The sequence below is a fragment of the Ictidomys tridecemlineatus genome, chromosome 11 (genome assembly GCF_052094955.1).
Source record: "Ictidomys tridecemlineatus isolate mIctTri1 chromosome 11, mIctTri1.hap1, whole genome shotgun sequence".
NCBI classification, from domain to species: Eukaryota; Metazoa; Chordata; class Mammalia; order Rodentia; family Sciuridae; genus Ictidomys; species Ictidomys tridecemlineatus.
In genome coordinates, this window is record NC_135487.1 from 130,100,914 (window position 1) to 130,128,260 (window position 27,347).

Genomic DNA, 27,347 nt, shown 5'->3' on the forward strand with positions numbered 1-27,347 from the left:
GGATCCATGTACCTTTTCAATTTCCCCCACAATTGGTTTCTCTAATTTGAACTGAAATTTGTGGATGAAAGCATTTTAACAATCCCTTTGTTGATTGGTCTTTGTCCTTTCCATTTGCCCTTTCCTTTTGCTCAGTAAATGAGGAAGTGTTTTTTGGGTTAGGGGAAGATAAAAGGAACCTAAAATTTTTTGAGTCCCTTCTGGCTTGGGGTCCCTCGGTCAATTCAACTCTGTCAGGCTCATGTTCTACTCCAGCCATCCCTACACCCCCCAAGAAAAAGCAAACACACACTTGATGATTGCACTACCCTTTATTCCTAGAATGGAGGTGCCCTGAATCACCTGGGCTCAAGTCCCATGGTTAAGGCTTCCAGCCCCTCAGAGTTGGAAAAGCATGTTTAGGGAGGCTCACTGGGCACATGGCCAAGGTCCCTTTCAAGGGGGTACACCATAAAGATGACATTGCCCCAGGGAGGGAGGGCAGGATGATCTGGTCTGACCACTTCAAAGCCCATGTAGCTGAAGGCCCGCAGCAGAGCACCTGTGAATGACAAAACAAATGGTTAGAACACTGAAGCTCAAGCCACAGGTTGCCCCGGAGATTTGGTTTCTTCAGCTAAGAAGGTGGCCTCTGGCTGTGAGGCTATGTAGTGCAGAAATTAGGGTGTTTGAACTGGAACAGACCTAGGCTCCAGCCCTGGATTTAACACTTGCTTGTAACATTCTGGGTTAACCCTTTGATTCTTCAGTTCTCATTTGTGAAGTGAGGATCCCAGAACCTCCTTCATGGAATTTAAATGTGCTTAAGTGTTTAGCACAGTAAATTCTGATAAACTCTGAATTGTATCTGTTTTTGAAGAATGGCCCTGAATAGTTGTGTAATTTCACCAATGCTCCCTTAGTCTGGCCTCTGACACACCTGCAGGGGCTTCCTAATAGTCCAGTTTTAACTTGACTACAGAATGTTTAGTGCCTTTAGAGAAAAAAATCCCTGTTTAAGAGTGGGGGGAAGAGGGACTCCTACAAAGGAAAAGGAGTTCTCAAGCTGCCTGAATATAAAGGATGAAGGACAGCAGCTCCCCACCTCTGTCCTTCCGATCATTTTGGAAGTTCACAAACACGGAGTCCACATTGGTTTTCTCCTCCACATACTCCAGTGTTGCTGTCAAACTAGAGGCCAGAGAAAAACAGTTAATGACATGCTCAGCCAAGCTCAATCTAGAAAGACACCTAGTTGAAGCAGAAGAAATATTGGTCAGTTTCTTCTCTCCAGCCACCCAACACTAGATTTAGTAGCTTTTTCCTCTGAAGCCAAGGGATTGCACACAACTGATCTGAGTACAAGCCATAAAGCAGGTCTAGGAAGAAGGGACTAGCTCAAAAGTACTTCCTGTTCAATGATTGCTGGATCCCCACTAAGTCCAGCAGTTTCCCATGAATTGTTATCCCTCGTTCCCCAGATCCTGGCTCAACTCACTCATCTCCATGCCTCTTGAGTGTTTTGTATCCAGGCCCACTTACTGATTGTGACATGATAGAAGGGTGACATTCTCCACCCCTTCCTCCCCACTCATCCGAATTTAGTCACCTTTCCCGGTTGCCCTGATCCAAGGCCCGAAATGGGATATCCAGGAAGAGCCGGTGGTCACTAAGAAGGCCGTGCCAGTGGGTGGAGGTCTTGGGGGTGAGGCGGAAGTGGAAGTCTAATTGTACTGGATTCTGGTGGAGCAGGGGGTCAGTAGTAAGCACTGTCAGGTTCCCAGCCTGGAAGAGGAATAAAAATGAGTGTAATAGTCCCTGCATCAGAAACCAAGGAGGGAAGATAGAGGAGCCTCTGAGAAGTGGAGCCAATGTCTTAAGGATTCAAAACTGTAGGAACTAAAGCCACCCCCTGTTACTGAACTCTAAACAATCTGGCTTATTGTTCAAACTAAGCTTCATTATCTAGATCCTTTCCCACTCACTATTCTTCCACTTTTGTCATTATGGAGATTCTCTCAATACCCCCTTTTCTCATTTAAAATGCAGAGGTTATGAGTAGACATATTACTGCCATACAATACCAGAGCAAGGGCAGGAGTTCTGGATTGTAGACCAGTTTAGCATCTAAATAGCTTTATGTTCCAGAAATCCTAATATAGTCCAGTGTACTTTGGTTCCCACTTTTTTCCTCATCCCTCTTCACTACCAATTGTATGACCTTAAGATCTCTGGGCCGGAACCCTTCTCTATAAATTAAATAGCTTTTACACAAGAGGTCTATGGTCCCATCTGCTAAATTTGCTGTTCATTTTCCAAATTGCTAACGCCCCTCTGAGAGGTATTACAGAGGCTGCCCTGCCACAGCACTGGCTCACAGTCCACTTACCGAGTACAGTTCTTTAAGCTGGTCGTGGTCTTTTCCCTGCTCAGCACTTCTGCCCACCTGGAGGCCTACTGGGGACTCAGGAGCACTGGAGGCAGCAGCGGGGCCTGAGGGTCAAATCCTCGTGTTCCTTGTAAGTGTAACTGGTTGGGAGGGAGAGACGAATTAGTTCACATTGAAATCTGAGATGAGAAGAGTCATAGCTGGTACCCAGGGACAGGCAGTCTTCTGTACTGTCCACATTAGCAGTCTGTTTTCATTTTCCCAGGTCAGCCACATGGAAAAGTTAGTTTCCATGCCATCTTTCTATTCTCATTTTGCTATTATTTCCTGCCACTTGGGGAAATTCTTTGAAATTTTCATTTTCCCTTACAGTTTATAGAAATAACCACAAAGATGAAAAGTTACCTTTTATAAGGATAACACCAAGGCAGCATTTTCTCCCGGAGGCTCATCCGGTATTTGTAGGAGTAAAGATAGTAGGCGTATGGTGACCAGGTGGGATAGCAGGGATAGCAGCAGTTCCGTGATCTTCCCCTCCGAAGACAACAGAGGGAGTAAAGGGAGGGGCGGGACCTGTTACAAGGCAGTTTCTCTGTTCAGTGCCTCCCTGCGGCAAAGTGAGCTCCACAGCTCCAGTCCCCTTTTGAAGCATCCTGTTCATTGTGACCTGGCAGGCATTATGACATAGATGAGGGGTCAGCCCATATGTCATTTCAGGGCCCCACCCTATCACCAAGGCTCATATTTAAAAACTATGTGCTTCATGGCAAACTTCTGTACTGGTTGGCAAATAGGCCTGTCTGAACACTAGTGCCCACCCTCCCTGGCCCTTCCTCTGAGATGCCTCCTCCCCCTAAAATCCACCAACTAAAGAGTTGGTATCTGACGCTTCCAAGGCCCCCATCCTGCATTGTCATCTTTAGTTAGTTCTCAGTTCAGTTTTTTATTATCTCTTCCCTTAACCCAGGGGTACTACAAATTGTTGAACTTTCTCCATTGCCTTATAGGGTAGGAATTACAAACTACATGCTTCCAGGGACCCAGACAGCTAGTGGAGCTGCAGGGTAGGGCTGTTAAAAAAAATGGGGGACTGGGGATGTGGCTCAAGTGGTAGTACCCTCACCTGATATGCGTGAGGCACTGTGTTCGATTCTTGGCACCACATAAAAATGAAGATATTGTGTCCACCTAAAACTAAAAAATAAATATTAAAAAAAATAGGATGCTTACACCCCATCTCAAAGAAGTCCTCACAACTCAGCTGCATCTGGTTGTCATGTGGAAATGAAGAATTGTGGTGCCAGATCTTATAATTTTTTTTTAACAAAAACTAGAAAGACAGGATTTGTGGTAGACTTCAGTATTTAAAAATATACTGGCTACTGATGATAAAAAATTAACACTGTGCTGGGTACACTGTAATTCCAGTGACTTGGGTGGCTGAGGCAGTAGGATCACAAGTTCAAGGCCAGCCTCAGTAATTTATCAAGACCCTCAGCAACTTAGACCCTGTCTCAAAATAAAAAGGACTGGGGATGTAGCTCAGTGACAAAGCACTCCTAGGTTCAATTTCCAGTACCAATTTTTTTTAATTAACACTTTGAGCAAAGTTTGGTTAGGGGGCCACTAGTCGAAGACCTCTCTGCATATTCATTTAACCATCCATTCAGCAAATATTTGAGAGCCTACTATGAGCCAGGCACTATTCTAAGTGCTTGGGACATATCATTGACCAATACAAAGATCCTTCTCTCCTAAAATGAGAAAACAAACCTAGAAAATAATGTTAGAAAATAACTGCTATGGAGCAGAGGACAGGATAAAGGGAAATTAAGAGTGTGAAAGGGGTAGAGGAGGGTTGTAGTAACCAATTATTCAAATGGACCCCACTGGAGAGGTAACATTTAATAAAAAATTGGGGGAGTTATGCTTGTTAACCAAGCAGTGTCTGAGGATAAATCGAGCATTACATTCAGAAGCAACAGCCAAGGCTGCAGGAAATGTGCCTAGGGTTTTCAAGAAACTGCAAAGTGGCCACTGTGAGTGGGACAGTATAAACTGTAGAGCTAATGAGACCAGATTGTATAGTACTTTCTAGATCACTGTATGGATTTCCCCCCCTCTAGGTAAAGGGTAAGTCATTACAAAGTATTGGGTGCATGATCTGAATTAAGTTTTTAGAGACAGTCTTCTGAACGCTATAGTACAAATAAGCTGTGGAGATCTGTTGGGAGAGTATTACAATAATCCAAGAGAAAGATAGTGTTGTATTCCAGAGCAGAGCACTGGAGGTGATGGCAGTTGGATTCTTGAAATAGTTTAAAGGTAGAACCTACAGAATTTCCTGATGAACTATATGAGGAGTTAAGGTGAGTCCAATATCTGAGTTTCCTTCAACTGAAATGGGAAAGGCTTTAGGTGGGGCAGTTTGGGGGAAGAAAAAAAATCACTTTGGGGACATGTTAGCTTTGAGATGTCTCAGTCATATAAGATGATGATGAGGAGCTGGGGTTTTGGCTCAGTGGTAGAGCACTTGCCTGGCATGTGTGAGGCACTGGGTTCCATCCTCAGCACCGTGTATAAATAAATGAACAAAATAAAGGCCCACTTTTTATTTATTTATTTTTTAAAATAAAGGAATATCTTAAAAAAAAAAAAAAAAAGTTAAGAGCTCGGCGCCATGGCGTGCGCCTGTACTCGCAGCAGCTCCGGAGGCTGAGACAGGAGGATCGGGAGTTCAAAGCCAGCCTCAGCTGGCTCTAAATACAATTCAAAACAGGGCTGGGGATGTGGCTCCGTGGTCGCCCTCGGAAAGGGGGAGAAGAGAGCCGGCCAAGGGCGGTGTGCGGAGGGCTGGTGTCCAGGAAGCCTGAGTGCCGAGGGGGGCGGCTGCGGCCTGCGGAAGAGCCCCGCGGGAGGAAGCACCGAGCGCCCTTCCACGGCCTCCGCCAGACAGGCCCTCCCCGACCCGGCCCTCGGCCCTCGGGGTTCGGAAGCCTCCAGTACTGGCGGCCCTGAGGGGCTGCTCCTGGGGGGCGCTTTCCGGAGGCTTCCGGCCCGTGGCCTCTTCACAGCGATCTGAAGTTCAAGTGAGATGGCCTCTTCTCCAGGGTCCGCCCGTCACCCGAGGTCGGGGTGACTCCAGAGAGTGGGCCCCGCCGAAGCCGCCCGGTACCGCACGCCTCGGTTGGCACGCGCCGCGGAGGGGAGCCCAGCGCCGCCGCAGCGCCCGCCCGAGCGCGTCCCAGCCTGCCCCGAACTGAAAACGCCGGGAGGAAGCGGGGCCGCCGGCCAGCGCCCGCCCCCCGCCGGCTCAGGCGCGCCGCGGGCAGCCCGCGGGGCCTTCCTGCGCCTGCGCCGGCGTCGGGCCTTCCGGTGCCGCGAGCCGGGCCATGGCGGCCGCCGCGCTCGCCGCTCTCCGCGGCTCTCCGCTGCTGGCGGCTGGTGCGCGGCTACTGCTAGGACGAGGACGGCAGCCGCTCTGGCCGCGACCTGCCGGGCGCCCCCCGGCCCTGGAGCGCGACCTCAGCCTCTCCCACCGTCGGGTGAGCGCGGGGCCGGGCGCGGGGCGCGGGGCCGGGCGCGGGGCCGGGCGGCTCGCTCACTCCGTCTGCTCGGCCGCCAGGGCACGGTGGTCGTGGAGCGCTGGTGGAAGGTGCCGCTGGCCGGGGAGGGCCGCAAGCCGCGTCTGCACCGGCGACACCGCGTCTACAAGCTGGTGGAGGACACGAAACACCGGCCCAAGGAGAACCTGGAGCTCATCCTCACGCGGTCTGTGGAGAGTAAGGCCCCGGCTCCTCCCGGCTCCTCCCGGCTCCCCCCGGCTCCTCCCGGTTCCCCCCGGTTCCCCCGGTTCCCCCCGGTTCCCCCGGCCTCCCCCCGGCTCCCCCCGCCTTCCCCCGGTTCCCCGGGCTCCCCCCGGGCTCCCCCCGGTTCCCCCGGCCTCCCCCCGGCTCCCCCCGCCTTCCCCCGGTTCCCCGGGCTCCCCCCGGCTCCCCCCGGGCTCCCCCCGGTTCCCCCGGCCTCCCCCCGGCTCCCCCTGCCTTCCCCCGGCTCCCCCCGGTTCCCCCGGCCTCCCCCCGGCTCCCCCTGCCTTCCCCCGGTCCCCCCCGGTTTCCCCGGCCTCCCCCCGGCTCCCCCTGCCTTCCCCTGGCTCCCCCGGCCTCCCCCCGGCTCCCCCCGGGCTCCCCTCGGTTCCCCGGGCTCCCCCCCGGTTCCCCCGGCCTCCCCCCGGCTCCCCCCGGCTCCCCCTGCCTTCCCCCGGCTCCCCCCGGTTCCCCTGGCTCCCCCCGGCTCCCCCGTGCTGGGCACGGCCTCCAGGAGGGGCCAGCGCTCCTGTGGGGGCCAGACCGTTGTCACCAATGGCCTCCGTTTCCCGTGGCAGAACTTGGAGTCCGCGGTGACCTGGTTTCAGTCAGCAAGTCTTTGGGTCGCAATCGGCTCCTTCCCCAAGGACTCGCTGTGTACGCATCCCCTGAAAATCGAAAGCTGTTCGAAGAAGAGAAATTGGTGAGCTCAAAGGGAAGACAGAGGGACAGTGAGGATTACATTTTAAGGTTTCCTCTGGCAAGTGCCTTCCTTTTACTGCATAATTTGAAAATGAAGTCGGAACAGAGATGCAGAAGGCCGGCCTATGTCCAACATAGTAAGAGTCTGACGTTGTTTAACATGGGCTCGTTTTTCTTTTACTTATTTTCACTTTTAACTTGCTTTTCTAGCTGAGACAAGAAGGAAAATTAGAGAGGATCCAGACTAAGGCAGGCGAGGCGGTGAGTAGAAACATAGGAAGCCTTTATGGGCCATTTACAGGAGTCACCAACCTCTTTCTAAGAGTTTCCCTGATTCTCTTGATGTTTTCTGATTGCACAACAAGGGTTGGGGAAAGAAATATTGTGATCACCCCACATAACTGGTATGGAGACATCTTAGTAGTCCTGACCTGTTGGGAGAAGTGCCCTAATTGTTGAGGGAGTTCCCAATCTGGAAACTAGGGGATCTATAGAAAAATGTGAGGTGAGGACTCTGCCTTCAGAGATAGTACAGACAAGTTGGGAAGATCTAGACACATGAGAAGGTAATGGGTAAACTCAAGGTGGTAAATTATAAGAGTTATATAGACCATAATGAGTTCCAGAGCAATTGAGGAGGACTTTTTTTGTTTTTTCCAGTTGGGACTAAATGAGACCTTTTGGGATTAGTTAGCTTTGAATAGGCCAGGAAGATGGGGAAAGTGTTTTTAAAGGAGAAAAAAAGTAGAAATTTAAGGCATGTTTTAACCTAGAGTAGACCAGTTTAACTAAAGCAGAGGATTTATATAGTGTAATATTAAGAAACATGACTGAAAAGGGGATTGGGACAAGATACACAAAACATCTTGAGTCTTCAATTAATGAATTTATACTTTATTCTGTAATCAGGAAAGAGCAATTAATGAGATATGGGTGGATTTCAAGGGTCAGTATAGGTAACACACACACTCCACCCACCCACAAAGTATTGCTAAAATATCTATCACAGCAGCCTTAAGACAATAAGAATGTTTTGTCATTCTTACTCCTTTCTCACCTATCTTGGCTGTGAGGTAGAAATAATGACCTTTACCTGAAACTCTCAATCATTTATAACTCCTTCTAACATGTTTCCTCTTCTTGGACTATAGTTCAGACCCCATCCTATTTATAATTCCTTTCAGACAGTGAAATTTTTGAGAAACTGTCACTTGGAGGTAGGAATGAAGAACAATGTCAAATGGGAGCTGAATTCTGAAATAGTTGCCCGCCACTTCCTTAAGAATGTGAGTGTTTGCAAATATCACCATACTCCTGAGGGGGGAAGCTACTTCTGGGAAGGAGGCCCAGCCTTGAACCCTTTGTCAGGAAAGGATCTGATCATCTAACTGGAGTTAAGGAAGGTTTCTCAGATTTTTGAAGGGTGTGGGAAGGAAATGGCTAAGAACTAAAGATAGGCAGAGAATTTAAAGATTTGATAGGAAAAGGTCATGGTTTCCATTTATTTTCTCTCTAGCTAGGGAGAACCTGGGGGTTTATGATTCACTAGAGAATTGTTACTTTGTAGATGAAGTAATTTTGGTCTCAAGCCCTGTTTTCTTTTGTGAATCTACCTCAGTTTCTCTGCTACTTTCTGGGGAGTCTGTGCCTTCCCAGGGGATCAGCTCGAGTGAGCCCTCCAGTTTTAGTCATCCCTCTATAGGCAGTTGTAGAACCTGCTTTGTGAGGTTGCCTAGAGTGGGAGCCATGAGTTCATTTGATTTTTTTTTTTTTTTTTTTTTTTTTTTTTTTTTTTGCAGCTTGGTGTCGTGGTTGCCCCTCATGCATTGAAACTACCAGAGGAGCCTATCACACGGTGGGGCGAGTACTGGTGTGAGGTGACGGTGAGTGTTTCATGTAATTTTTCCTTTTTCTTACTGGGTGAGAAATCAGTATGAAGAGCTGGGATTGTGTGGTGTTAGTCTTTACCTGCCTGACTAATCCTTAAAGGATTCCTCTTGTTATGTGTTCAGGTCAATGGGCTTGACACCGTGAGAGTTCCTATGTCTGTGGTGAACTTTGAAAAGCCCAGGACCAAAAGATATAAGTTCTGGTTGGCCCAACAAGCTGCCAAGGGCCTGACCTCCACCAGTTCCCAGACTGTCTGAACCTACTCTCCCTGCAAGACTGAAAAGCAGAATCAGTAGCAGTGAAACAAAAAGGGGCCAGTACCCTGATCGCACTCCCATACCTGACCAAATATGGAATTTTAGAGAACATTTGGACTCATCGGACTGAACAGTATATACATGTTGAATTCTCCATTTTCACCGTCTCCATCATATCCAGCTCCATTGGAGCACTTTTGCCAAAGAAGTACTAGGCTGTTGATTTGATAAACTGGATACCAGTGGATTGAAACAGTTTAGATTCTATTTAGTCTTTTCTTTTATTGGAGTTGATTGAAACAAATGGAAGAGTTAGCCATTGTCTTTAATTTCATCATCCAAACTGAATATTTGTATCTCAAGCAGAAATAAAATGTGCATTCTTGATAGGTATAATGGCACACACCTGTAATCCCAATGATTTGGGAGACTGAGGCAAGAGGATCAGAAGTTCAAGACCAGCTTGGGCATCCTTGTTTCAAAAAATAAAAAGATCTGAGGTGTAGCTCAATGGGAAAGTGCTGCTGGGTTCAATTCCCAATATCACACACTTGAATAAAGGAGGTGTGGTTTTTTTGTTTGTTTTTTGTTTTAACTGGACTTGAGTACACTGGGGATAAGACATCCAAGTGGAATATGTTCTTGAGCACTGAGGTTTGCTGCCCCCCCAAAAAAGGAGAGAATATATCAGCTTGCTATATTCCATAGTTGCTCTGAGCAAATTACTCTGAATAAACTGATATGTCTTTAGTCTTAAAGCTTACTGTCATTAAATATAGTGATATAGTCATTAATATGAATAATGTGATTCTGCTTCTCTAAGGAGATCGGAATAAGGCCTACAGGTAATTGATGGAAAATGAAGCTGGGATGAAAGAAGCTTTAAAAAGGAATGTATATGTGTATATTATTTCTTGAACTCTACCTCCTGAAATTCTTGAGCACAATGAAGATAAGGAACTCACTAAGTTGTACAGATAGATGTCTTGATGGGAGATGAAGTAAATAGTTCTGCATAAGTTTATATTGACAGGTGGATTGTGCCAGGTTCACTCATATATAATTGAGTTCATGCAATTGAGGGGAGGTAAAGATAAGACTCCTGTCAAACCCACCAGAAGCTCAGAGATCTGTTTCTGTCATCCTATTTGAGCTGACTTGTCACTCTGAGCCAGTTAAGCATTTTCATCCCAAATAAGGTATCAGTAGTTGCACTGACAACTACACCCACCCTCACACGTGCCAGCACTCTCTAAATCAGATGGAGGACTAGTACTGTTTGAAATTCGCCGTTCCTACTTTCCTTGAAATGGAAGACTTATATAATAGCATCTTTCAATTGATCACCATTATGATGTTCTCTGAAATTGAGCAACAGGCACATTTCACACAGCTTATTTCAAAATACTTCTAGGTTAATTTCCTGGCAAGAACAGTTTGGAGATTTGTATGAAGAAAGTTTATTGGGAGGGAGTCCTCTGAATCAATACTTGTTGGGGAGAAACAGAAACAAGATTGGGTAGAGGAAAAAGTTGAGCTGATGCCATCTTACAAAAGGACTCTGGATTGTACTAGAAGCTCAAACTAGGATGCTCCAATAAGCAGGTGGGTTAAGCCTACATATCTTTCTATCTGGTCCAGAAAGGGGCATGACCTGGGTGAGGTAGAGAGCTTCAGCCAAAGATAGTTCTTACCCAAGCCCCCTTTGGGAACAATCAGCTGTCAGCTTTTTCAGCAATTTGGGGACTGAATGCTTCAGTCCTATAGTAGACAGTCCACTTTTTGAACTGCTCAGAACCATTTGCTTTATAAATTCTGGGGCAGACTAGTCCCTTCCTGCTTTAGCTTGATTTGAATGTACAACTGGTATTCATCTTCCTCCTGCGTAACCCATTCTAGATTTTTTAGCTGACCTACCCCCTTAGACTTATACTTCTGCTGGTCCAAGTGGGTTACCTGATTAGGTGCCTAACCATCATATTCTTCTTAGGCCATGATTGTACTTGTCCTTTATCTTCAAAATAGGGCAAGAGAAAGAAAGATACTCATGAATGGCCTGAGTGCCAAATACATCCTTGTCCCCATTGTGTAACAGCCCCATCTGCTGATGATCAAGGTCAGTTACTCCTGTTGCCTTACCTTCTTGTCTCTAGGCATTGATCTGAAGCTTAGAGTTTAAGCTATATGTTTGTCTACTGATAGAAATATTTTTGGGGGGTGCGGGGGACCAGGACTTCTGAACCCTCAGAGCCCAGAGTTAGAAGTTGAACAATGGCAAGTGACAGTCTGGTCACTACTATGCAGCTTGCCTTTGCTTTCTCTCCTTGCTCGTGCCAAATTCTGTACATATCACTTCCATCTTATGAAAGATTGCTGCTGGGCCACCCCTCCCCACGATATGAGTTGTGGGTATGACAAAACCCAGAGTATAATAATTATTTCTGGCAACATGGCCACTTGATGTCCCATGGGCATCAACTAGAACTCAGTAGCACGCCAGGAGCTAACTTTTGAAAGTTTGAATAATGCTCATTTTCCAAAGGCATGGCCTTGCTCCAGAGCTGTGAGGTCTGTGTGTCTCTTCCTACTAGGGCTTGCAATAAACATTGTGTGGTCTTTTCCTACCACTGACACCTCTAGTATAATATGGTGTTTTGTAGATCAAGCAGTAGGACCATTTGGGCCACAGTCCAGACCTGCTGCACAGCTTTTTCCTGCTCTTCGTCCCACCCTCACTTGGCAGTTTTTATTGTCATTTGATATTTGTGTCAAAGCAGTAGTCCTGTTGTAGGGACAAACGAAGCAAGGCACTGAGGACAGCAGGAAACAGTTTTATTTGGCTGCAGCCAGGTTCAGGGGGCACAGCTTTTGCTGTAATTCATCAATCCCCTGAACCCCAAGTTCAGGGAGTTTCAGAGTTTTATACCCAGCATGTAAGGGGAGGGGCTCAGAAGTTCACATAAAAGCAGCTTTTTCTTTCACTGTTCTGGGCAAGTTAACTCTTCAAGGACAACACCTGAGAAGGGGAGAGCTTCTTCTCCCCTTTCTTTCCTCCCCCCGCCAGCTGTTACCATGGAGCCCAGCCCAATTGTAACTTATGTTAAAAATGCAGACATCTCTGTGAAGCCCAGCTCAAGGCCAGAGGCCTTGTTTGCACATTTCTTCAAAGTACTATGCTGGATACGTTTGTGAAAAACTAGTAAGGGGTGTCCAGCACCTGGACTGCTGGTATCTTCTCAGCCAGTGGCCAAGCTAAACAGGGTGACATGAAAATAGGAAGTTTATCTACAATGGACTCTTTTTCTGACAGTCCTAAAATCAGCCATGGTGAAGAGGGCTTTTCTGTGGAGAAAGGGGGTGCCACTTCAATTCCCCCCTTTAATGATGCTCCCCGTAATTTAATCCTTTAAATTTAAGAGCATCATTACCATTATCTTGGCTTAAGGCCTTATATAATGCCAAAACCTTAGTTGTTGTCATCCTTTCTACAGCAGCTTCTACAGTGGACCCAATAGTTTTAATGCACAGTGGAGCCAAACATGGGAGCAATGAACAGGTTCACAGCAGAATACCCATTACACCAGTTAAGTTTTAAATCTACCAAGAGTTGAAAACCATCTTTAATGCCCTTCTAGTATGAACTAACACATGTGCTAGTTCTCTTGTGTTGTTGGCTATTTTCTTAACTGCTTGTCTATTGTCATCCATTTGATTGTAACAATCTGAGCTGTTGAATTTTCCACATATTTCTTTTTCTTCAACCAGTAGGTAATCTAATGTCAAGCGGTTTTGATAGTTAGCCATTCGCATCTGGTTTGTTGTATGGCTAGGAGGTCAAAGGCTGTGGCAGTCTGATTGATAATAATTTTTAGTACAGCTTATAAGTGCATAATTCTATTTAACATGTAAATAGGAGTTCTATAACTCCACCTGCCATTTTGTGCTTAGGTAGCAGGACCATAAGTGGCAATACTCCTCTGGGGTGGCCAGTTACCTTCATCAAGATTCGTCACTTCCTAAATCAAGTTTCTTTCCAATGGACCTCTTTTTCCTTTCCAAACAGTCATCCATCTATAGCATTCCTTTGGTGGGACAGGTCCTAAATATATGTTTTATTACCTCTTAGTTATAGTGGATTATCTTGACATATGTTTCACATGATCTCCATGGTTGGAATAGGAGAAGGGCAGAATCCCTTATGGTTATCAAAGGAAACCAAACTAAATAATAGACTAACATTTTGGTTAGCATAGATTAAACAGCATAAATTTTTTTTTAAAGAATATTTTTTTTTAGGGAGAGAGGGAGAGAGAGAGAATTTTAATATGTATTGTTTATCGGCAGACACAACATCTTTGTTATGTGGTGCTGAGAATCGAACGGGCCGCATGCATGCCTGGCGAGCGCGCTACTGCTTGAGCCACATCCCCAGCCCTAAACAGCATAAATTAACAAAGCCAAACTAATAATACCAAACAAATCTTAGAAAACTTATATAAGCAAGATAAAAAGTATAAGTGAAATTTTGTTACCCAGAGTCCAGTCAGTAGGAGTTACTGTTATCAAACCAGTAGCAAAAACCAAACAGAGAACTGTGTATATATCTAGAAGCAAGGGGTGGCAATGCATTACAGTAAAAGAACTACCTCAGAGGTTGAAAGAGTTAATTAGTCCTGGTGGCAAGTGTATCTTTCACCATGCATTGATCATCCAGTCCCTCCTGCGTGGCTGAAACAGGGCCGTAGTCTCCTCAAGCTTTGGCTGTGCATAGACCTGTCAGCTTCCGGAGTGACTGGAGCAGGGCTGTTGTCCTTCTGATCCTCAAGCTTCTCCGGTGCTTTTTCTTCGGGATGGTCAGCTTCAAGGGCGTAGCAGCATCTGGAGGGCACTACCAGTCTGCAGCTGCAGGTGTGAGTCTGGTGTAGTGAATCCAGGGACCTATCTCTGCAAACTTTACTGTTCTGTTGGACGGATAAAATAACAGAGAAAGGGCCCTTCCAAAGAAGTTCAGGGGTTGAATATTCCATCCTTTGACTCAGACTCAATCTCCAGGCTTGAAGGAGTGTGCACTTGGGTCAAACTTACTGGCAATCTTTCTCTAACCCATTGGTTGAGAACCTGTAAAGTTTTCCCTAAGACCTGAAGCTGTCAACTCAGGGTTAATTTTCCTATCTCTCTTAAGTCTCCCTGTAGTCCCCTAATAAGGGGGGGTCTCCCATATATTATCTCAAAAGAAAAGAATCCAGTCCTCCTAGTGGGAGTGGATCTAATCTTCAGCAGTGTAATAGGGAGAATTTCATCACAATGTAAGTGAGTCTGCTGACACAGCTTACCCAGTTGAGCCTTAAAGTCCTGTTCATCCTTTGAACTTTACCAGAACTCTGCAGCCTATAGGCAGTATGTAACTTCCATCTGACGTTTACACTCTTGCTCAGTAATCATATCACCCTTCCCAAAAGCTGGCCCATTGTCTGAGCCAATAATTATGGGGACACCTTAGCCTTTTCAGTGCAGGTGGGAAAGGCTTCCACCTAGTCAGAGTATGAACACATAAAAAAACAAGTTACTTACAGCCCTGTGAGCGTGGCAGTTCAGTGACATCTACTTCCAAGTCTTCAAAAGGTGCTCCTCCTATAGTTTGGATTTCTGGTGGGAGCTTTTTCCTCTGACAAGGATTGTTGTGAGCACAAACCTCACATTGTTTGCACATCATCCAGGTGTTGCTTGTGAGCTGGGGGACATAGAAATTTCCACCATGCGTCCATCGCACTGGTTTCATTAAAGAGGTTCGTGGCATAAAAGTTAGCTAGTGAGATCGAAATAAACACACAGACTCAGTTACCTTTTTCTATGACAGGGTCTGAGACAACTCCCCCTCTGGCTCCCCCTCAAACCACCCAGTAGGGCAGCAAGGATTACTCAGGGCTAGCAGGAGAGAGAGAGAGAGAGCACGCCAGGGAGTAGCCTTTTATTGGGGAACAAGAAATTCAGGGGAGAATTCCATTCAATGAAGGTTGAGGGGGGCACACTCCAAGGTCAGGGTCAGTGATTGGCCCCAGGGTCAGTGGTCAGTCACACCCCCACACGGACAGGCTCGGGAAAGCTCCGACACAGTTTAGCCAGAGCGTCTCACACCCAAACCGGGAGTTGCCCAGTCACGTGTGAGAATGGCTCCCCACAAGAAATGTTGACTCAGAACTGTCTCTAGTGCTGTATGTCCAACATGTTTTCCTGCGAAATTGTCTGATAAAGGCTGGGGCTAGAATCTCTGGCCATCAGAAAATCTCCACTATCCACCTGGGAGAAAATTTCCTTTTTCAGTCTTAAATCATGTTTATGTTTATCTTTAAATCATGAGTACGTTGGCTCCCATTCTGTTAGCTAGTCAGCCAGCCTGAAGGGCATCATTTAAACCTGGGACTGGATTTTCTTCCCGTTTCTTGCAGACAGCTAACCTGGCCTCTCAGCTCTCTGGTTGCCTTGAGAAACCACAGTGTTTCCCTTTGGATGACCTCAGCAATATATAATCACAATCTTCCTGGGAGCCCACAGTGCATCCAAAAGTTTAAGAATTTCTTGCCTATCCATCATGTTCCCCCCCTTTTTTTCCTCCTGAGTTAATTAGCCTACATAAGGCCCTGTGAACATGAAGGGTAGTGAACGCATGTTTTGAGTCTGTAAATATCCACACAGACTCCTGCTGTCAACTGAGGTGCTTGAATCAAAGCAATGTTTTACTTTTTGTCCTGAAGTTCCCTGAGGCAGAGGTTCTGCCTCAACAGCGGAGTCCAGAGTGACCACTGCATGTCCAGCAAAACATTCCTCATCTTTTATAAAACTGCTTCCATCTGTGAAGTACTCTGCATCAGCACCCTTGAGAGGCTGGCCGGTTAGGTCTGGTCTGCTGGAGAACACTTCATCCATGACCTCAACACATTGTGATCAGGTTTTCCAGATCCAGTGGGCAGCAAAGTTGCTGGGTTTAGAGTTCTGACGACCTCTACGCAGATACATGGGTTTTCACATAACATGCCCTGATATTTGACATTCTTTTTATTAGTCAGCCAATAGTGTCCTTTATATTTTCACAATGTCAAAATTGAATGAGGAACTCTGACAACCAGTTCTTGTCGCATGGCCATTTTATCAGCTTCCAACACCAGAAGAGCTCTGGCTGCAAGGGCCCGAAAAAAGGTGGCCAGCCCTGGGCTATAGAGTCCAGCTGTTTGGACAAATAGGCCACTGGACAGTGCCATGTCCCCAGCATCTGAGTCAAAACTCCCATAGCCACTCCAGACCCATCATGGACATACAGAAAGAAAGGCTTTGTGAGGTCAGGGAGCCCTAATCCAGGTGCACTGGCGAGTGCTTGTTTAATGTCCTCAAAGGCCTTTCGCTTAGATGACCCCCATATAGAGGATCCCATTTTCCCCCCTTTGTGGCTTCATAGAGGGCTTTTGTCATAACTGAAAGTTGGGGATCCATGTATGGCTGAACCCAGTAGCCCCCAAGAATTCTCTAGTCTGATGGCAGGTTGGAGGGACTGGAATTGAGCAGCTCTGTTTCTTTCGAGGCTCAGTGGTGGTTCTGTTCTGTTGCTGAGTCAGATGGTAACCAACGTATTTGACCTTTTTCTTGATGGATATGGGCTTTTAAGTCAGAGTCCAGTGCTGTCCCAAGGATGGGGTACTCCAGCCCCTGGGAGGAACTGTCATTTAGGGAAGGGAGGCGTACATAGAACCTCTGGTGCTTTAAGATGCAGGAATTTTTTTGTTATCTCCCAGTGCAGGATCTTGGCTGCTAGGATTCTCCAACTCTTAAATCTTAGCAGAGGCTGATGACCTGGGACATCATTTGTGTAAAAGGCACCTATGTCAACCTCGCCGTGGGCTGTCTGTCAAGGTTGGAGGGCAGTGGTGTGGTCCCGTGCAGGTCCTGGTGTGGCAGCCACATTGTGCCCCCCTAGGTGTTGCTCTTTGTCTGTGTGGCTTTCTCCTCCTGTCAGGTGGGAGCCTGCTCTAATTGTATATAGTAGCTGCCCCGCTTGTGTTCTTGTTCAGTATGCCTGGGTGCATGGGGCTCTGTGGCCCTTCCTGCTGGCGGCTCACAGAGTGTGGCTTGGAGCCAGGGTGGCATGACCTTTTGGAGTGAGCACCCTATGGCCCACTATTGGCTGTTAACATGAATATGTTCCTGGTTCATATGGGCAGGTCCTTTAGTCCCTTGCAGGGGCATCTGGAGAGTTTTTATCTGTAGGTTGTGCCTGTGGTCTCGGGACAAATCTCCCACCTTCATCTTGGGAGGTGAAAGAGTCTTTGGTCCTAGGAAGCCTTTGGCTCTGAGGACATCACAGAGGAAGGAATAGCCAGTATTGGGGGGCCATCATTTGTTGCCTCTGAGGACAAGGGGACTGAGAGGACAGTCTGCTGTCCCAGTGGTCTTGGCAAAATTGGTCATGGGTCCTCTTCTGGCTCACGGGGAATACTGTTTTCTTTCCTGTCTTTCCTAGTCAGGTTTTCTGTTTAGCTGCTTTCCACTGGGTCTTAGAGACCACTATGCTCCTGGCTAACATCAGCTTGGACTGTCCATCTAGACAGGCTCTCAACCAAGGGGACTGTTTCTGTACTATCTCTTGATAGCAATCAATATAAGAGAAATGGTTCAGGGGTTCCAACAACAATCAAAGGACCTCAGCAATGACTCTCATCTAAAGATCCTTCTGGTGGCCAGTCCACATCTTGGGTGAGCCACTCTAATTCACAGAGTATGCCACCTTTGAGAAGTGAGTCTCACCCCACAGTTACCAGGAAAACCTTCCTAAAGGTTTCTAACACACATTTCAGAAGGCTCAGTTTCCTTAGTGTGCCTCCCATGTTCCACCCTGCATCTGTGTCGCACACTTAGAACAAAACACACTTAGGACAAGACTTGCTTCATTCATCTCCGGCCACTTCCCTCGCGGGGATTTAAGGCCCTCTTAGCCTTGCAGGTCGGTATCAGCCCCTGACCTGGAGCTTTCACCTAGACATTGGTTGGTGAAATTCTGCCATAGACTGTGTGAGGTGACACGGAACTGCGGATCAGGACTCTGCACTCCCTTCTGCACTCAGGTGGGGTCGGAACCCTTCCCTTTGTCCGTTTTATTCACACACTTTCACACAGACATGGCCAGGACAGAATTTCCATACCGCCCAAATTCCTACAATTCCAAACCAAACAGAAAGGGGAGTCATGGTTTCCCCTCTGCTTGCTGACCCCAAACAGAGGCTTCTCAGGCGACTCCCCAGGTCCGGGGGAATCAGCTCCAACCACTTTGGAGGGTACTCGGGACCCAACAGAGGGTGATCAAGCCTCTCTTCCACCCGCTTAGGCCTCGAAGGGGAAGTCAGGTGGGCTACAAAACCAAATGGACCCGGGTCCTACCTGTTCAGATGGGCAGTGCCTCCAAAACCCTAATTCTAGTTCCTGCTGCCTGTGGGTTCTGTTGTGCTCCGGGGTGGCAGCCCCAGGGCGCTGGGTGAGTGGATCTTCCTTCAGGCCAAGAGTGGCTTGGGCAGGCCAAGGGGAATGCTGTCCCCCATCGCCCCAGGGAAGCCGGTCCCCAGAGACGAGAGGCAGAATAGCCTTCCTTACCTCCTGTATCCCATCTGGGTCGCCAAAAATGTTGTAGGGACAAACGAGGCAAGGCACCAAAGATAGCAGGAAACAATTTTATTTGGCTGCAGCCAGGTTCAGGGGGCATAGCTTTTGCTGTAATCCATCAATCCCCTGAACCCCGAGTTCAGGGAGTTTCAGAGTTTTATACCCAGGTGTAAGGGGAGGGGCTCAGAAGATCACAGTCTGCAGAAGTTCACATAAAAGCAGCTTTTTCTCTCACTGTTCTGGGCAAGTTAACTCTTCAAGGACAACACCTGAGAAGGGGAGAGTTTCTTCTCCCCTTTCTTTCCTCCCCCTGCCAGCAGTTACCATGGAGCCCAGCTGTAACTTTTCTTAAAAATGTAGACATCTCTGTGAAGCCCAGCTCAAGGACAGAGGGCTTGTTTGCACATTTCTTCAAAGTACTATACTGGATACATTTGTGAATAACTAGTAAGGGGGTGTCCAGCACCTGGAGTGCTGTATCTTCTCAGCCAGTGGCCAAGCTAAACAGGGTGACATGAAAATAGGAAGTTTATCTACAATGGACTCTTTTTCTGACAGTCCTAAAATCAGCCATGGTGAAGAGGGCTTTTCTGTGGAGAAAGGGGGTGCCACTTCAGTCCCACGGGTGGAATATACTATCTGTAAACCTCAAAGAGGTTTACCAGGCACTGAGCTCCCTTCTTAATAGAGGTGTAAAATGCAAATTCCTTTACTTATGAGGGAATATCCTTTTGTGCTCCAGATCACTGAACTTCCAGGAACCTCGCTGACGGGCAGGATTCTGAAAACCTGCTTGTACTCAGTTTGTATCACCATTTGAAGAACTTTTATTCTGCCAAGGCCCCATTTCTTGCCATTTCTTGCTCATCCTGTACAATTACCAATAAAGTACTAGGATGTATGGAATGTCCAGATGGGCCACATCCCTTCATACTATGTTTTAACAGAGGGTTGGGCATGGTCCAGGGATGAGCTATAACTGTGTATTATTATTTCTCAATAGTGAAAGCAAGTACCAGGGATTGAACCCACGGGCGCTTAACTACTGAGCCACATCCCCAGCACTTGTGTAGGGCATGATGTAATGTGGGGCATGTTGCATCAGAAAAGAGGAAACTTAACTTGCTGACTGCTACCCGCTTCCCAGTCCTGGGGCCACAGGTGGCTATGAGAGCACCTAGCGATTAGCCAGAAGGCATTGCTGTGGGTTGTGATGAAGAAATGGACCACCTCTAGGATAGGCTCAGAACCCTTCTGCCCTCACGGACAGCTCACAGCTCATGTCTCCCGTTACTGCCTGTAGGAGGGGTGTACATGTGAACTCTCCCCACCCTGCTGACCTTTACCCTGATTGGCTACTGCACATTATATTAGCTGTGTGTGTTTTCTCAGTAAAGGAGATCCTGCTTTGACTGTTCTCCCTGGAGCCTGTGATTGTCCTCAGACTGTCCTGATTGTCCTGAGAGCCAGACCTGAACCTGAGTTTTGTCATTCTGCACTGCCACTGTAATAGAGGTCCACAATGGTAGGATATCAGATCCTGGGATGTGAATGTCAAATAAAACTATATCCAACAGTTCTCAAAAGATTTAGGTATTCCTCTTTCTCTGATTTGTATTATGTACATAAAAGGTCACAAGTCTCTGTGGGATAGGACTGGGGTAATTATTATACACTTGTCTTGGTGTTTCAGAGTCCTTTCCCTTAGGAGTGTAGCTTCCAATCGTTTCTAGCTGAAAAACCATCTGGCTCAAGAAGACTCCTACTTCCACTCATGAAGGAATCACAGCTACAAATTGCCTTCCCACTATAAATTACAAAAACAGAAACAAAGTATTTTAAAATGTTTACAGACACAGGATAGCAGGTGGTACAGAACTTTTTGAGAAAAGGGAAATAAAGGCCCTATGATTGTCTCAGCTTACTGCCTAGAAGTGCTCTCCTGAACTAGGTGGTAAGGATCACTGCTTAGAAGGGAGCACAATAGAGCCCTCGGGCTTGAGTATAGAAGAAAGAGATTGGAATTGTTGGAGGAGTTGGCCAGAAATGGAAAGGCAGAACACTGGAGATGAGGAAATGACAGAGAAGTTTGGATATCTATAGAATGTCCCCCTCAGTGTTGGGCTGGCCCCTGGGAGGTAGCTCAGTGACAGGGTGTGTACTTAGCGTGTGAGAATCTGGGATCAAGACACAGTTCCACTCAAAGAAAAAATTTGCTGACATGTACACGCAAAGGTAAAATTCTACTAAGCTGGGAGTTAAAACATACAAGTGTGCACAATCAGTGGGTAGGCCAATCAGTTCCCAGAGCTCACACAGAATTGGATAATATTTCATTTGTGTTTCTGTCTGCCAGAATGAATAGATCTTATAATACATGGGGCATGAGATACCAACTTAAAAGGACTCACTAGGGCCTGGGGCTGGGGCTCAGTGGTAGAGCACCTGCCTTGCATGTGTGAGGCATTGGGTTTTATACTCAACACCACAAAAAAAGTAAATAAATAAATAGATTGTGTCCATCTAGAACTAAAAAATCTTTTTAAAAGGGATTCACTGGGGACTGGAGATGTGGCTCAAGCCGTAGTGCGCTCGCCTGGCATGTCTGTGGCCCGGGTTCAGTCCTCAGCACCACATATAAACAAAGATGTTGTGTCTGCTGAAAATTAAAAATAAATATTTTTTAAAAAGGACTCACTGGGCGGCTGGGACTGTGGCTCAGCCGCCGTAGAGTGCTTGCCTAGTGTAGGTGGGACCCAGGTTCGATCCTCAGCACCACATAAAAAATAAAGGCATTGTATTGTGTCCATCTACACTTAAAAAATAAATATTAAAAAAATTTTAAAAGGACTCACTGGGCTGGGGCTGGGGTTGTGGCTTAGTGGTAGAGCACTCGTCTCACATGAGTGACACACTGGGTTCAATCCTCAGCACCACATAAAGATAAATAAATAAAGGTATTGTGTCCATCTACAACTAAAAAAAAAAAGGGGGGACTCACTGATGGACACTGGAATAAAGGTTACTCTGGGCCCACCATTCAAAGCTTGAAAAACAGGCCTTGAAAGGATCAAATTGATACCAAATGTATCAATACTCATAAAAGAAATCACCAGATCTATTACTGAGCAAAATAAAATTTCCATCGTCTGATATCTAATCAAATATCATGTTAAAAAGAGGATAATGTCACCCAGAACCAAGGCAAACAATCCAAGAAATGTTAGTGTTGGTGGAATTAGAAACAGGACAATAGAAGAGCTACAAATATGTTTTATGCTCTTCAGGAATGTAAAGGTAGTGGAATTAGATCTTTATTTCACACCATATACAAAAACCAACTCAAAATAGATTAAAGAATTTAACATTGGAACTAAAACTACTTGGAAAAAACAGCAAAAGCTCATGATATTGGTCTGATTTTTTTTATATGACCCCAAAAGTGCAGACAAAAGTAGATAAAAGGTACTACAGCAAAATTAAGAGTTACACAACAAAGGAGATAATTAACAGAGTGAAGAGACAACCTACAGAATGGGAGAAAATATTTGCAATCCAAAGACCTGTAAGGGGTTAATATCTAAAATATATAAGCAACACTTTTAACAGTTCTATAGCAAGAACACAAATAAAATTTAAAAATAGGTAAAGGGCGCTGGGGATGTGGCTCAGCAGTAGCGCACTCACCTGGCAGCACTCACCTGGCATGCGTGTGGCCTGGGTTCGATCCTCAGCACCACATACAAAGATGTTGTGTCCGCCGAAAACTAAAAAATAAATATTAAAATTCTCTCTCTCTCTCTCTCTCTCTCTCTCTCTCTCCCTCCCTCCCTCCTTCCCCCTCCCTCTCTCTCTCTCTCTCTTTAAAAAAAAATAGGTAAAGGGCCTGAATAGATATCTCTTAAGACATATAAATGACCAACAGGTATATGCTCAACACCACTAATCATCAGGGAAATGAAAATTAAAACCACAATGAGAGATCACCTCATACCTGTTACGATGGCTGTTATCAAAAAGATGACATTAGCAAAGATGTGAAGAATAGAAGTGTACCCCATTGGTAAGAATGTAACTCAGTTAAGCTATATGGAAAATAGTATGGGAATTCCTCAAAAAAGTAAAAAATAGAACCACCACATGATGCAGCAGTTCCACTGCTCAGTAGGTATTCTCTTTAAACAAAATCAGCATATCAAAGAGCTCCGCACTTCTGGGTCCGGTGAGACATCATTCACAGTAGCCAAGTCATGGAATCAAGATGAATGGAGAAGAAAAGGGAGTCATGGTCACAGTGAAACACTATTCAGCCTATAAAAAGAATGAGGTTTCTTATTTTCAACAACACAGACCTGAAGAATATTATCTTGCTATCGAGTTGTTAAGCCAGATATAGACAGTTATTTCATATTGTCACTTACATGTAAAATCTAAAAACTTCAACTCATGAAAGCAAAAGAGTAGAATGGTGGTTACTGGGGGAAAATGTTGATCATCAAGAATACAAAATTTTAAGAAGTAAATTCAAGAGATCTATTGTACCACATGGTGACTATGGTTAATAATCTATTGTATACTTAAAAATGGTATAGATTATATTTTCATATGTAAGAGTAAACTCTTCCCAAAATATTCCAAAATGTAGAATGTAGAATCAAAGGGGGAAAATAATTTCAGAAACGAAAATAAAAATTGGAATAGAATAGAATTTAAGTCTTCTTACCAAAAAATAATTATATGAGGTAATGTATATATAAAATTAGTTTGATTTAGCTATTCTGTGTGTATACCATAAGTACATATAACTTTTATTTTTTCAATTTAAAATAAGAGACAAAGGGGGGACGTTCATTGACTTTGCTAGAATGTTAGAGGAAATAAAGTCTCAAAGTGGTGAAACTAAAGATTGTGAAACTAAGTATCTAACCATATTCCCTAGTTGTCTTTTTGAAAAGGTTAACAGTTTTGTGCAAAATTGAAAGTAAATCAAAAGAAAACATATTTAATCAGTTTAAAAGAAAGAATGAAATGGAAAACAAAAACATAATGAGAGAAATGGAACATATTTTTTAAAGACCCAAATGGATCTTCTTAAAATGGAAAATATAATATCTGAATTGAGGGGCTGGGGCTGGGGCTCAGGGGTAGAGTGCTTGCCTAGCATGCATGAGGCACTGGGTTCGATCCTCAGCACCACATAAATGTAAAATATATTGTGTCCGCTTAAACCTAAAAAAATAAATATTTAAACAAATATATCTGAATTGAAAAATCCACTGGATGGAACTTCTGCCTCTGGGAAGATAGAGTAGATGTGTTTTTGCCATCATTATAACTATAAATTCTGAAATTGCTATAGAATAAACATAAGACTTTAAAAAGTGAGAAGAAAAAAGCAGACTTTGTTAGGAGCTGTGCGACCTGAGGAAACACTGGTGAGTTCTTTTTTTTTTTTAATATTTTTTTTTTGCACAAAACTGTTAACCTTTTCAAGAAGATATTAGAGTCAGCATAATATCTTCATTTTATTTGTTCACTTTTTTTAAAAAAATATTTATTTTTTAGTTCTCGGCGGACACAACATCTTTGTTGGTATGTGGTGCTGAGGATGGAACCTGGGCCGCACGCATGCCAGGCGAGTGCACTACCGCTTGAGCCACATCCCCAGCCCTATTTGTTTACTTTTATGTGGTGCTGAGGATTGAACCCAGCACCTCGCACGTGCTAGGCAGGTGCTGTACCGCTGAGCCACAACCCCAGCCCTGGTGAGTTTTTTGTTTTTGCCTTATTTATCCCAGACTTGGAGCTGAAAAAAACAGCAATCTGGAAATGCCAGTAGGCACAGAGGAAGGAAGGGAGGGAAAGAGGGAGGAAAAAAGAGAGAGGAAGGAAGAGCCCTATTATTGCTAGCCAAAGGAAGGGGACAATTTAGCAAGACAGAAGACTTTCACCATTATTCTGGGTGTGTCTATGAAGAGTTTCCACAGGAGACTGCATTTGAACCAGTTTATACAGTAAATTACTCTCCCAAGTGTGGGCGAGCATCCTCCAATCTGTTGAGACTGTTGAATAGAACAGAAATGTGAGGGAAGGAGAAATGCTTTTCCTTGGCCTCCTGCCTTGCACTTGCTCTGGGACATGTGTCTTGTTGCCCTTGGCTCCCTGGCTCTCTGTGTCCAACTCAGACTAGATTTCACCACTGACTTTCCTGGGTCTCCAGCTTGCAGATGGCAGGTTATGAGACTGCACAGCCTCCATAATAACGCAAGCCAGTTCCTGTAGAGTTGGCCCTTCGTATCTGCATTCCTGGACCCAACCAACTATAGATCAAAAACATTTGGAAATTTTTTTTCCAGAAAATTTCCAAAAAAAAATTTGAATTTACCGTGCACCAATACTATACTGAATCTACATGATTGAAGTGAAGTGTAGGTGCACCCTGCTGTGGTCTCCCACTGCTTGACAGATCCTCACTCTCTCTCAACCACTCATGGTTTGGGCATTATTTTCCTTGTATCTCTTCCGTGTACTTGTAGTTAGTCCTATTATGATGGTGGCATCTGTACTAAACATGGACACTTTTTTACTGTTATTATTCCTATACAACACAGTCTAATATTTATATAGCATTTACATTGTATTAGGTGTTATAAGAATCAATCTTGAAAATGACACCTTCCCTAAAAGGGAAAAAAAATCAATGACAGTGGATTTCTCATCAGAAACCATGGAGAACAGAAAGAAATAGTGCAGTCTTTTTCAAGTGCTGAAAGCAAAGAACTATCAATGTAAAATTCTGTACCCAGAAAAAATATCCTCCAGGAATGAAGAGAAAATTAAGATATTATTGGACTGGGGCTGGGGATGTGGCTCAAGTGGTAGCGCGCGCGCTCGCCTGGCATGCGTGCGGCCCGGGTTCGATCCTCAGCACCACATACCAACAAAGATGTTGTGTCCGCCGAGAACAAAAAATAAATATTAAAATTCTCTCTCTCTCTCTCTTTAAAAAAAAAAAAAGATTATTGGACAAAGAAAAACTACAAGAAGTTGTCACCCATAGACCTATTCTAAAAGAAGAATGAGAAGTTTTCTAAAGAGAAATGAACAATAGCTTCAGAAGTCTGAGAACACCAGGAAGGAAGGAAAAGCAATGAGAAACAAATACGGCTAAGTCAGTAGGCTTTCCTTCGCTCGAGTTTTCTAAATTGACAATTGAAACAAAAATTATGATGCTATTGATTTGTTTCTAAAAATATGTAAAGGAAACGTATTTTTTATAAATTAGACGACAAGTGGGAGATGAGACAAGGAATTGAAAGAGGGATAGGTTTCCTGGGCTGGGGCTTGCCTAACATGTGTGAGGTCCTGGGTTCGATTCTCAGCACCACATATAAGTAAATAAAAAAAGGTCAATCAATAACTAAAATAATTTAAAAACAAAAAGAGGGATAGGTTTCCATACTGCATGTTTTCAAATTGGTAAAATAATGACAATAGTAGGCTATAATAGGATATAGGTATGTCTGTTACATTATGTATTGTTTTTACATTGTATATTTTATTGGTTGTTCTATAATATAATGCCTAGAACAACCAATTAGAAAGCTACACAAAGAGATATTCATAAACATGACAGGTAGGGGCAGGGGAGATAGTTCAGTGGTAGAACACTTGCCTAGCATATGTGAGGCTCTGGGTTCAATCCCCAGTGTATCAAAAACAAAACAAAACTACAGATACGTCACAAGAGAGTTATTAAAAAAAAGTTTACAGGCTGGGTTTGTGGCCAAGTGGTAGAGCACTCACCTAGCAATGTGAGGCAGTGAGTTCAATCCTCAGTACCAAATGAAAATAAATAAATAAAGCTATAAAAAAAGTTTTGTTTAAAAAATAAGTTCACATAATTCTCAGGAAGGTAAGAAAAAGAAAAATTAAAAAAAAACAATAAAATCAGAAAATAAAATGGTTGACTTGAGGTCTAATATACCAATAAGAACTAAGATGGGCAATGTGTGGGCTGAGGATATAGCTCAGTTGGTAGAGTGTTTGCCCTGCATGCATAAGGCCCTGGGTTCAATCCCCAGCACCACCTTGGCAATGTGAACTGGAAAACATGACCCAACTGTCCCTTCTCTACAGGAAACTCCAAAAGGATAGGGAAAGTTATTCCATGCAAACAATTATTAAAGAAAGTAAGAAAGGGCTATATTAATATCAGATAAAGTAGACTCTGAATCAAAGAAAATTACAGAGACAGGGAAAGTCTATGTGATGATAGAAAGGTCAGTCCACCAAGAAGAGGTAGCAGTTCTGCAGGGCACCATGGCACACACCTGTAACCCCAGAAACTCTGTAAAGCAGAAAGGGCGTGCAGGATCAGGAACCACAGAACAAGAATGAGGCACCAAAAGAAGGTTTACTGGGGGGCCCTCCCGGGCGGGCAAGGCTCACCATCTGCAAAAGGGCGAGGGCCGGGGAAGTTGCAGGCGGGAAAGGCAAGGATCTGGAGGTAGGAAGGCCTAGGCCATCTAAATTGCAGCTACTGACAGCAGGTTGGCATAGTGTCTGTCACTGGCTGGTCAAGGACCAGGTGAGTTGACAGGGCTGTTGCTTCAGCTGGCGGAAGCGTGTAGGTTGGGGTCCATTGCCATGACAGCTTCTGATTGGCCATTTCGGGTCTCC

The 27,347-nt window shown here is 45.1% G+C and overlaps 2 protein-coding genes and 1 non-coding gene across 18 annotated transcripts; 2 read left to right on the forward strand and 1 right to left on the reverse strand.

Moving 5' to 3' along the window:
* Nucleotides 1-296: 296 nt before the first annotated feature.
* On the reverse strand, nucleotides 297-2,998 carry Oaz3 (ornithine decarboxylase antizyme 3). The gene is given in 5 exon segments (NM_001290494.1): nucleotides 297-541; nucleotides 1,085-1,170; nucleotides 1,589-1,764; nucleotides 2,369-2,508; nucleotides 2,774-2,998. Coding segments are annotated over 5 exon segments (726 nt in total). The 5' UTR covers nucleotides 2,956-2,998; the 3' UTR covers nucleotides 297-398.
* A 2,715-nt stretch (nucleotides 2,999-5,713) lies between these two features.
* Nucleotides 5,714-20,253, forward strand: Mrpl9 (mitochondrial ribosomal protein L9). Of its 16 annotated transcripts, none has more exons than XR_013428279.1 (10): nucleotides 5,714-5,913; nucleotides 5,994-6,150; nucleotides 6,753-6,877; nucleotides 7,087-7,137; nucleotides 8,061-8,162; nucleotides 8,676-8,759; nucleotides 10,438-10,628; nucleotides 11,049-11,139; nucleotides 19,408-19,467; nucleotides 20,058-20,253. XR_013428279.1 is itself a non-coding variant. In XM_078027551.1 (8 exons), the coding sequence occupies exons 1-8, from the start codon at nucleotides 5,761-5,763 to the stop codon at nucleotides 20,058-20,060; spliced, it is 735 nt and encodes a 244-aa protein (XP_077883677.1). In that variant the 5' UTR covers nucleotides 5,714-5,760; the 3' UTR covers nucleotides 20,061-20,253. The 16 variants fall into 16 exon arrangements, 8 of the variants coding, with proteins under 8 accessions (XP_077883677.1, XP_077883676.1, XP_077883681.1 ...); XR_013428277.1 differs by having other exon boundaries at nucleotides 20,063-20,253; XR_013428280.1 differs by lacking the exon at nucleotides 19,408-19,467.
* Nucleotides 20,254-26,681: 6,428 nt separating this feature from the next.
* Nucleotides 26,682-26,762, forward strand: Trnaa-ugc (transfer RNA alanine (anticodon UGC)). The gene has a single exon. It is a non-coding gene; the product is annotated as a tRNA-Ala (tRNA).
* Nucleotides 26,763-27,347: the final 585 nt, after the last annotated feature.

Excerpts from the sequence above, each read along its gene's own strand:
- Mrpl9 (XM_078027548.1), top strand. The coding sequence starts at position 5,761 with ATGGCGGCCGCCGCGCTCGCCGCTCTCCGCGGCTCTCCGCTGCTGGCG. Across the intron at positions 6,151-6,752 it reads CCTCACGCGGTCTGTGGAGA|AACTTGGAGTCCGCGGTGAC; the intron begins GTAAGGCCCCGG and ends TTCCCGTGGCAG. Across the intron at positions 8,163-8,675 it reads CCCGCCACTTCCTTAAGAAT|CTTGGTGTCGTGGTTGCCCC; the intron begins GTGAGTGTTTGC and ends TTTTTTTTGCAG.